This window comes from Parasteatoda tepidariorum, chromosome 4, assembly GCF_043381705.1.
Source record: "Parasteatoda tepidariorum isolate YZ-2023 chromosome 4, CAS_Ptep_4.0, whole genome shotgun sequence".
In the NCBI taxonomy this organism is placed as follows: Eukaryota; Metazoa; Arthropoda; class Arachnida; order Araneae; family Theridiidae; genus Parasteatoda; species Parasteatoda tepidariorum.
In genome coordinates, this window is record NC_092207.1 from 100,563,920 (window position 1) to 100,576,081 (window position 12,162).

The 12,162-nt window shown below is 27.9% G+C and overlaps 1 protein-coding gene across 3 annotated transcripts in view; it reads left to right on the top strand.

Moving 5' to 3' along the window:
• The window catches only part of LOC107450077 (dynamin associated protein 160), a 77,672-nt gene that overhangs the window by 47,042 nt on the left and 18,468 nt on the right, over positions 1-12,162 (top strand). For all 3 annotated transcript variants that reach the window (XM_016065788.3, XM_043046257.2, XM_043046271.2), the window contains 3 exons: positions 460-613; positions 1,066-1,260; positions 7,824-7,954. In XM_016065788.3, coding sequence (XP_015921274.2) covers positions 460-613; positions 1,066-1,260; positions 7,824-7,954 — 480 coding nt within the window. The remainder of the gene's footprint in view (positions 1-459; positions 614-1,065; positions 1,261-7,823; positions 7,955-12,162) is intronic.

Genomic DNA, 12,162 nt, shown 5'->3' on the forward strand with positions numbered 1-12,162 from the left:
ATTAAATCAAATTTTTGGCAGTTATTGCGTTTGACTTTTCCATAGTTTTTAAGTCTGATATTTTTTATACAATATTATTCATTGCAACAACCTACTTCATGCATATTTTGCCATTATCCCCAAAAAAATTTATGGAATCGAAGCATTTTTGCACGGAATTGTTAAATTCATCTACCTAAGGATAATTCCATGAAAAAATGCTTAATAATTATAGATTTCTTCTTATTTTTTTAGCAGTTGAAAAAAATTTAAATTGTAAGGTATCCAAATTTCAACATTTTAAAGATTATAATTTTATATAGCGAAATACAAAATTTGAACAAAATCAATTTAATAGTTACCTGAGAAATCGAATTTTAAATATACAAATTTTAACTAACTAAATGATCCATTTGGTAATGTTAAAAAGTAATACTGATATTCAAAGCTGTTTGTTATGTTTAAATCTATTTTAATTAGGTTAAAGGGAAAAAGAGACAAGTTGGTTGGTTCCCTGCTTCATATGTCAAAGAACTGAGTGGGAGTCGTGCCAGCAGCAACAGAACTACACCTGAATCTATGCTATATTCACGATTTAATGATAATCTATCCAATGGAGGACCCCAACAATCAGGTTTGCTGCTTTAATCTTCAGCTTTCAAAATTTTTGTCTCGTTGAATTTTATTATATTAGTCAAGCAGTTTTATTTTACTTGTCTTTATTTAAGTTTTGAAAGCAGTCTTTCAATGTTTATATTAAATATTTTGATGCCAAAATTCAATGAACATGATTTTAAAATGTACTGTAAACGTGAAACATTTTATTGAAAAATATTAATAATGATATACATATGTTGCTATAATATAATTTACATCTATTGAAATTAGATATGTAACACAGTATGTAAATTAGTAATAAATTGTTTGAAACTAAAATACCATCTTAATAAATAAAGTAAATAAACTTGGCGTAAAAATAATTTTAATTTTTTGAAATACTTAATTACCTTCCTTTTTTTAAAAAAATTTTATTTACTGAAAGTTTTATGTTAATTTCTATCTAAGTTTTAATTTTATGGTACATAGATCAAGTGGTGGCTTTATATCCCTTTTCTGGACAACACGGTGATGAACTGACATTTCAAAAGGGAGATATCATAACTTTAGTAAATACTGATGACCCCTCTTGGTGGAAAGGGGATTTAAATGGTGCTGTAGGACTGTTTCCTTCAAATTATGTGGAAGTGATTAACAAGTCAAGTGCTGCTGCTCCCAAAAACTGTAAGTACAACCTTACACTTTGTTTGTCTTGATAAAATGGTATTTTAAATTCAAAAATAGGTAGTCCAATCATGTATCTAAGAAAAGGGTAGTTTTCTTGCATTATTTTAGAAACGTATCTGGTAGTTAGATTGTTACAGTTACCTGCTGTAGAAAACTGTGTTTTACATTTACATATCATTGCTTTACATTTACATAACAGTTCTAAAGTAGAATAAAGCTATATGCTGATGCAAGACGGTAAATGAAAATAATATGGTACAATGAAACCTGTGAAGTTGAGCCTTTTTATCAGCCTCTAAATTAATACAAAGTGAAGCTACATCTGTGGGTCATCTGAAGATCTTGTTTGTAATGTTGACTTTTAAAACAAATCAACTTTAGCTTAGAGTATTAATGTAAAACTTTAAACAGTTGAAGTATTGCTTATAGTTTGCATACTAAATACACAAAATAGGTTTAAAAATAATAGTTGAACTTTCAATCAAAAAAATTTTCACTAAAGCTAGTCTCTAACATTGTAAAGAGTTTGTAATATGTGTAAAAATAGGAATGTATTAGATTAGATATTTTATTTATAAATTTTAATCTATATTGCTAGTTGGAGTAAAAAAACATAAAATAGTTAGATAATAAAAAAAAAAACAACAGGACATTTTTTTTAAATATAATAGCAAACAAGTACATGGAAGTTTAATGTGTCATTACAGAATCTCGAAGAAAATAAATTTCAAGAATAAGAGAGGTTCTTCAAATGTTGTAACTATAATAAATATTATATAATATCATAATCTTTTCATCATAGTAAAGTAGTTATTTGTTATAAAACTATTTAAAATGAAAATGAGTGCTGTAATACTTTCCATTGTTGCTAAATCTTTCTCTAAACAATTTGAGCTGGTTCCTTCATCTTCTGTTATTGTGAAATAAACTCAAATAGGGTTGGTTTTTAATTTGCTGCATCAGTATTATTTTTTATTCTATCCATTGAATATCTTATCTTTCTTAGTTTTTAATTTGCTTGCATTTATTGAGCTTAAGTTTGTTTGATTTATTTCTGTTTATATTTTTGTTGTTTATACAACACTCTTCGTCTTCTCTTATTCTTTAGAAAAAAAACCTCATGCTTTATTATATTCTCGATTTAAAATCTTACGCTTTTTTTCATATACTTTGCAGGAACTGCTGATTCTATGGATTCCACTACCCCTGCAGTTTGGAATAGATCTCTCTTTCTCTTCTCTTCTTCAGAATCTCACTGATTGGATTAGAATTTTTTCTTTTTATCAGTTCAGAAGCTGAATGGTTATGTATTTTAATGTCAGAGATTCAACTTATGTGTTCAGTTAGAAATTAGATTGCTTAGAAAATAAGGGTTATAAATTTTGGAAGAAACTTTCTTTTACATCAAGACTTTTGAATCAAGATAAAATTAAAGCTGTGTTCTTTCATATAAAGACTCGAGCAGTTTGTTTTTATTTAGGAAAATTGAATTGTCCGGGCCTAGTGCATTTTTATTGTTTAAACTGCTTTTGTTTATTCAAAAAAATTTTAATCTGCTCAGTTGCAGACTGTTAGGTTTTGTTTATATTGTGTCAAAGTTTTAATCTTTTCCAGTTTTATTTTCATGATTAGATTGCTTATTTTGTGAGAGAAATGCATTATGTTTCATTCACAGATGAATATGTTTGTGAATCTGCTACATACTGAAAAATATCTGCACTTATGTGTAATTAAATATAAATATAGTATGACAGTAAAACATTTCTCAAAATATATAGCAACATAAAAAATATTTGTTCCTTAATTCATAGTTGAAGGGTTAAGAATGGATTTAATGCTATATTATAACTTAAAAAAAGAAACGGTTCTTAATTTTATATTTACAAGAAGTTTCTTTAATTTCACTGAAGAATAAAATCTGTGACTTTTAATTTAGAATATTTGTTATTCTAAATGTGTTTTAAATCTGGGCATTTTTTAAAACAAGTACTAGTATTATGGTATTAAAATTATTGTTCTTTATGAAGGGAAATTTCATATGTTTCTCTTTTAAAATTTTTAATAATTATTTTGCTCAAATTTATATTATTGTTAACTTATTTAACTTATGACTACATATGCCGCGTGAAATTCAAATATAATATCTATAACTGTTAAAAAGTATTAGGTATAGTTTAATCAATAAATAATGAGTCAAAGGCTATATAGTATAATTTATTTAATAAATTCATAAGTATTGTTTGCAATCGTTCAAGCATTGTTTCACTGTGACAGCTGTTTGCCCATTATGGCTTCTATTATGATGAATTGCACAAACACACTTTGACTTTGTTGTCTATTTGAAATGGATTTCTCCTCAGTACTTTTTTGAGCCCTTTGAAAATGAAGATATCACATGAGGACGCATCTGATCTATAGTGTTGGTGTCTCAGAACTTTGCATTAGAATTTTTGCAGAAGTTTTTTTCATTGCTTTGGCTAAGAGTGTTTTAATGTTGAATATGACTCCATGATATATCTTATATGGAGAGATTCCATTTTATTGTCTTTCTGAGCTTTGTTAATGGTTTCAAATGCTGCTGATTAGCATAATAAGAAGAAGTCCCTCTTTATGATTCACTTTTGGCAATAGAATAAATGGACTGTCATCCTTTTGTTATTGCTTCCAGATCCATGATATTTGAGAAGAAATGGTGTTTTGCAATCAGTCCCTCTATTATTTCTCTCTTTCAATAATGGAATGAACAGACTGCTTGGTTTTAGATCCAAAATATATAAAAAGAAATATCCCTTTGTGTTCATTTTGCTTCGAATAACAGAATGTGTGGTCTAACAGCTTATCATCATTTTATCATTGCTAAAAATACAAATATTACTACCTAGTGAATAAATTCTTGTCAATTCAGTAACCCATCGATCTTTTCTAATTTACATAGTTATGGTTAAATAACCTCTGCCTTGTTGATTGTACTTTTTATTATATCCTAAAAAGATAAAATTATCCTCATTATGAATGTGTAAATATCTGTTCATTAGAAGAAAAAAAGTGTACAATTTATGTTATAGAGGTATTTTTGAGAATTAAATTTGAGATTCTGGCACATTCTATGTGATCAACACATTATTTTGTGGCATTGAATATAGTATTATAATATTTATTTTATATCTGGAAAGAATAAATTATGTTAGTAAATTTTGACTTATTTTTTTTTTTTTATTAGATATGCTATTTTAAACTAATTTATAACTTTTGGTGTTTATTAAACAAGATATTTATATTAATGTATAATCTGTCATATGTCTATTCTGCATCTCTTTTTCTTTTCTTCATTTTGTTTAAAATTTTAATTGTATTAGTTGTTTGCAAAACTCTTAAGTTGAAGTTTTTTTTTTCCTCAAATCTATTCCTGGGTGACTTATTCTTGATGACTAATGGGTCATAGAAAACATTTATGTAAATTTTTGTATGGTAATGCATTTTTATTGTTTCAAAATAAAAATATGTATTATGTAGTTGTGTGAAAGAGGAAGCATTGGTACTTAGAAAATAAAAACATGTATAATTAATGGTCTTGTAGTTTCTTTAAAATTTCATCTTAAAGTATAAAAAGTGTAGTTTTTAATCTAAATGTCACTCAAACCCCAAATGAAAATGGCTTTTGATTAAATCTTCAGAATTTTATGTTATAATTTAGACAATACACTTCGTGAATTCTGAAGCTTAAAATTTTTTTGTTTATAACCAGTCTCTTTTGTGTATTCACCTTATTGTGCATAATGGATCAATTTAATTTTTCATGCCTACATTTTAAATTTATTCAATTAATTCAACGATAACCCTTGATAAACATTTTTAAAATATCAAATATTCAATAAATAATCTAGAATCTTAGTTTTTAATATTATAATATTTATTTTGTATTTGGCATTAATTTGTTATATTTTAGTAAACTATGTATATATTAAAAATAAGTTTTGCTTGTTAGGTGCAAGTTTTATCTGCAAAATGGCTGAGTTTGATTTCAATGACATCTTTTGATCTTCAGTAAATAAATTACGGTTGACGCTCAATATAACAATTCCTGTGGTCCAATAAAAAACGGACATTTTAGATTTCTGTATCATAAGTACATAAAATTAGCGCAAATATTTACTTGTTGCAAAAATATGCTACACTTAAAATAGAATTATGAAACTGACAAATACAGTTTTTTTTTAAAGTCAACAATGTACAAGTATTATTTTATATAGTGAATAAAAATGCATTTAAATCTTTTCAAATGACTTCTTTTAATAGTGTGCACAAACTACAACCAGACCTTCAATGCTTTTTCTAGATTTTAAATTTTTGCTACACAGGAACAACTTTAGAACACTTTGTTCTTCTATTTTTAGACTTCTGTTTTTAATTATTGTAAACAAAGTGCTTTTCGGGATCTCGAATTAATTTAACAATTTGTGATTTTGATGTTATTCTTATATCCATTTGCTTTAAAATTTATAATTTCCGCTCTGAGCATATGGCATTGCACTAGTTATTAGCAGCCATTTTTTCTACATAACATACGTCCAGGTATCTGAACAAAATTAAAATCAGGAAGAATGTGGATAATAATACCACTTGTTTTACCTCCGAACAAGTTAATACAATATTCAAACAAGAAAAATGTGATAAATGAATACACGGAACCCTTTGGAATAAATTTTGAAAGGTTATGATTGTACAAAAAACTTTTATTTCTGCATAATCGTGTAATGTAAACTTTAAATTCTCAATAATGGTAGGTAATGAACAGGTTTTTTTTTACCATGGATTATGCCCTCTTAGTTGAAAATTAGATGTTGTCTTTCTTCATTGAAAGAAAATTCAAGATGTTTCATGCTTATTGATCAGTAACATCAAAAGAATTAATGATTTGAATAATATTCTTGTGACTTATGTTATTAACTTGTTTTGAAAGTGCAAAAATGCCTGTTTTTGGAGTGATTTTTTGGGAAAAATTATAATTGGAATGAACAATTCCTTTGGGTGTTACAAAAATATTGCATTTATAGAGCAGCAAACAGTACTTCAAGTAGCAGTCGTTAAGATGGGGGGAAGGGTCGAGCTGAAGGNGGGGGGGGGGTGCTGAAGGACTGTACAACATTTTCAGATGATTTGATCAAAAGACTCAATACTGTATATGTGGTATATATGCTTTTCTTTTTATATAAATTTTCGCATGCATAAAAACAGGTTAGGAATTCGTAGAGCATAACATTGTATGAAGAAAAAAAATCATAATTAATTCAGGCAAGGCAAATCAATGCTAACAAAAATTATTCACATGCTACATTTTGACGGAAACATAACTACCATTTCCATGGATCTAAAAGTATGTATTATTTTTAATCCTAATAGTTTTTTAATTTTTCAATCCTAAAAAGTAGTTTCTTAATCTAGCATCTTCAAAGATATTCTTTGTTGCAGAATTTTCACTAAATATAATTTTCAGACCTTTCCTTTATTTTTTATTAATTTAGATCAAAGTAAGTGATAAATATTATATTTATCATTTTAATAATTTATAGTTATGAAATATAGGATGGGACACTTTCTTCCTTATTGGTAAAATCTTCCAAAGGGGGCAACACACTTCTAAGGAATAATTTTTCAAATTTGTAGATCTAAGAGAGACAGTAATTCATCATTGAAATTTCTTTAATTTATAAAATCAATTATTAATAAATTTTTGTAAAAAAAAAATTAATCTATGTGTTATGGATTTTATATTTTAGTACAAATATTTAGTATACCACACTTATATCAAGAATTGATAAGGAGATACTTTTTTTTCAGTTTAGGAATAACTAAATCAATAAGCATTAAAACTCTCCTGTTTTTCTTCATACTTACCTTCTCTCTTTTTTTTTTATTTAATCAGATTTTATTTTTTTTTTAATTTATGGTTACATAATATAGGATTCCCATTTAATGTGTTAATTCTTTTGATCTTAAAATTTCCCTTACCAATCAAAAAAATTATATGTCATTATATGCCAAATTCTTAAATAAGACCTTTATTTGTGAGTAATTTTTCAAAAGATGTAACTTATCAGCAATGTGAAAAAACTTTTGTATTTTAAATTTTTATAAAACTCTGTCACAGCTTAATGGTTTTTAATTTATTTATTAAATGCATGTAGGGAAACATCAACCTTTTCTCTTTATAAAATGAAATAAAAACCTATTGTTTCAGTTATAACTACACAGATCTGAGGAATCTGTGTGGCAGGTATCATGAATTACTTTAAATAAAAACGCTTCCATTCATTTGTAGTGAGAAAAACACAAAACTATTTAATCTGAAATTAAACCCTTTACTAAACAGAATATTTTATGTATATAAACAAAAATATGTTTTTGACATAATAGTTATACAGCCTGAGATAATATGTTTTGTCTAGATATAGATGATATTTAAATTAGTGACTCATAGTGCGTCATTCATTTTTATTTTATTGCTTATGTTGATATTAAAAACAATATTAGTTGTGATTTGAAAGTGACTGTTTTCGTAGCTTCAGACGATTTTCTAAATAATGCAGCATTTGAGTCATTGTCACCTAAAGAAAAGAAACGCCAATGCCATATAAATGAACTTATATCCACTGAAGAATCTTATATGGATGATATGTCAATAGTTTTAGATGTAAGTAGAAATTTACTTATGATATGAGACTTTTTTTAAATCTATTCTAATCTGCTTATAAGCTTTAGGAAGTATGATTTAATTCATTTAGATCATTAACCTATAGAGCAATAATTTATAGTAAAAAGAAACAGAATTTTTTTTTTTTTTTATGATTAAGTCATTTATTTGTGCAACATCAGTGGGGAAAAGTACTGGTGCTACAAAAGTTCGTTCAAATTTACTTGTCATTAAGAATGAGAGGGAACAACAAGCATCACTATCTATCAACAAGTATTTGGACTCCTATAAGCAACATTGAGTTCATTTCTATTGGGTAGAGCTCCATGAGAGGCACTTAACTGCCTCACACTTCCAGGGTACATCTTCCATAATTGTATAACAGTTAGTACTATTTCTTGCATTTGTCTTGGAGATGAAGTTCCTTCCCTGACTTTGAACAGTTGTTTCACCTTTTCATTCTGTGATCGAAATCCAAGAGGAATCTGGGTTGACCAGTCCATTGGGTTAATCCTACTGTCACCCTATCTATTTAGGGTAGGCCTTTCAATCATACATGGGAATACTTTTACACGTACTTCGTTACTTTTAATTATTTTTTTTTTAATTAGTGCAAGTATTTGAAACGAAAGTGTCGAAGAAAATCGTTACTTTTTCTAAAAAATTTTAATTAATTCTCTTATTGTTCCCCCCTTTTTACATCGTTTACTCGTCACGAAGCAAAAAAAAAATAANATATGTCAATAGTTTTAGATGTAAGTAGAAATTTACTTATGATATGAGACTTTTTTAAATCTATTCTAATTTTCTTATAAGCTTTAGGAAGTATGATTTAACTCATTTAGGTTATTAACCTATAGAACAATAATTTATAGTGAAAAGAAACATAATTTTTTTTTTATGATGAAGTCATTTATTTGTGCAACATCAGTGGGGAAAAGTACTGGTGCTACAAAAGATCGTTCAAATTTACTTGTCATTAAGAATGAGAGGGAACAATGAATATCTATCAACAAGTATTTGGACTCCTATGAGCAACATTGAGTCCATTTCTATTGGGTAGAGACTCCATGAGAGGCACTTACTGCCTCACACTTCCAAGGTACATCTTCCATAATTGTATGACAGGTACATCTTCCATAATTGTTCCATATTGTATTTCTTGCATTTGTCTAGGAGATGAAGTTCCTTCCCTGACTTTGAACAGTTGTTTCACCTCTTCATTCAGTGATCGAAAACCAAGAGGAATCTGGATTGACCAGTCCATTTGGTTAATCCCACTGTCACCCTACCTATTTAGGGTGGGCCTTTCAATCATACATGGGAATGCTTTTACATGTACTTCTTTACTTGTAATTTGTTTTTTTTGTTTGTTTGTTTTTTTTTAAATTAGTGCAATTATTTGAAACGAAAGTGTCCAAAAAATCGTTACTTTTTCTAAAAATTTTTAATTAATTCTCTTATTGTTCCCCCCTTTTTACATCGTTTACTCGTCACGAAGCAAAAAAATAATTTTTTTTTTCTTTTCTTGCGTCTGACCACATTGGGGCTGCAAAGAGGTCAAAGATCACATCAAAATAAAACCTGCTTGATCTATTTTGTTTCAATTGGAAACAAAATAATCAGATAAAACCTGTTCATGGTTAAAAAGAAAAAATTTAAAAGTCTCTATTTCGAGAGAGCTTTAGCGGAAACAGCTAAAAAATCATTCCAGCGTGATATACGACCCTTTTTTTAACCGATGGGAAAAAATACTTTGAACTAAAATGACGCACAATCCTATCTTTATTGCTTTGTGGGGAATTAATTTATAAACTGTCAACCTTCATCTACCAAAATGTACCTCTAAATGGAATCGAGTTAACATGTCTTATATACTGGCGATTTGGCATTTAATATTTGTAGTGGTAGTTAGTTATGCCACAGCTTCAGGAAAAGTGTTGACGGACTCATTTCTAAGCTTCTAATTTTCTCTTTCATGGTCTGTGGGGATCTACACTGGGTCCTTTGTCTGAATTTTGGAATCAAATTTCTTCTTGGGGGAAACTTTCCATGGATTCTTTTTCTTAAAAATTGTTAATCAGAAATTTAAAATTTTCATCATCTCATAATTTTTAATTTGTTCCCTGATAGCACACGGTTACTAGATTGCGACGTCTATACTTAGATTTTTGAAAGTTATTATGTCCCCCTTTAAGAACGTCACATTCCAAACGTCAAAAGAGGCCACAATAATACTTATAACTGTCGCAGTGACGTCATCGTGTCGTGAGAATGGGACATTCGTGTATCAGCTTAGTCACACGGTGACCCTATTGAGACGTAAATGCCACAATTTCTTCAAATTGTGACTCTGTTGAGACGTGAATAAGTCACATCTTGATCACATGATGACCCAGTTGAGACATGAATTTGTCACATCTTCGTCTTTCGATGACCTAGTTGAGACCTGAATTTATCACTTCATCCCTCAGTGACCCTGTTGACATGTGATCACATGGTGAGGTCTCTGGACAACTAAATGTCGCAATGTGGTTTCATGTTAAGTTAATGTCAAAAAGTGACGTCACCGAAGGCGGACATGGAATCTTTTTTGACCAACGCATCGACATCACAGAAGTCACATGTGACTTTACAAATGAGTCACTCATTTTTATCCATGGCTGTCTGGTAACGGTGATATCTGAGGCACAGTATTTTAGTAGACTACCGAATATTGAGCTAACAATTGGTGATAAAATTTTAACCTTGAGTCTATTGATGTATTAATATGGTTCTTTTCAAATACTAACACATACATAATACTAACACATACTTAATACATAATACTAACAAATTTTTTTTTTTAAACTTAACAAAAATATTCAGACTTTTAGTATTGAAATATTTTATCAAAATGATTTCATATAATCCATTCTCACTGTTAAGTGATATTCATTAACTTATCAGTTTTAGATGGTGGGTGATCATGGGTAATAATATATTTGTTTTTAAAGATGCTTGTAGAAATAAAGATTTATTATTTTATTTGTAAATTAAAACATTTTGAGAATAAATTTTATAGAAGGGTATCATTGATTTATTATTAAAATGAAAGTACATGTACAGCATTATATGTTAAATTGTCTTTGGTGAATGAAGCAATGCTTTCTGGACTATTTTCATATTCTATCAGGAAAAAATTACATTTATTGAAAATATTTCCCCATTTCACCTAGCGTCATTTTTGTTTGAATCGAAATAAATATTCATCTTAAAAGCTTACCCTTTCCTTTACATTTCTTTTCACTTTTAAATTTTAAGTAGCCCTCATTTCTTGTATTTTTCATGTATGTTGCCACCCCTTCATTAAAATCAGAGGCTTATTAAATTTATATGCATTTATAAAATTAATCTAATTTAATTAAATCAAAAATTTATTTGTATTTAATATTTAAAATAAGATTATTTAATATAGGGGTGCACAACCTTTTTGAGGGAAGGGCCACATGTGCAGCAGATTGACTAATGAAGGGCCGCATGCCAAAGGGAACACCCAAAGTATTTAGACAAACATATTCATAGCAATTTTAGGTAGTAATTGTTATAAAAACATTGTTCTAACCACTAAATTCTTTTTCTAAGTTAACCTTGTAATATCTTAGCATAAAATTAAATACTTTTAAATGTTTAAAGTTAAAAACTTCTAAACTAAGAAAAAACTGAGCCTTCTAAGAAAAAACAGAATCAGTTAATCAGAAGAAAATTTAGATAAATTGAAATAATTAAAAAACTATGGGAAAATACATGTTTTTTAAAAGTCATATTACATAATACATAAGTCCATTTTAACATAAATTTTAACTTTAAAAAATTTGTTCATAGAAATAAATTTTAAAAAAATGTTCTAGTTATTAAAATAAATACAAGTTAAATACTTTGATTTAAAGAAAGTTTATAGGGTTAAAAATGATAAAAATTGAAACAAAACCCCATCTGCGGAAAATAAGATTTAGCATTTAGAAGGGGAATATACTTAAACTTTAAAACATTTATTTTAAATTAATGATAGGAAGCAGGGGCAGAGAGAGGGAAGAAAGAAAGAAAGCATTAATCTTGAATAAACTATTTTCCTTAATAATAAAAAACTATTAAGATACTTGTTTAAAATTTTTTATGGCGAATATTTTTTTAACATGACACTTTCTATTTACAATTAATACACATAT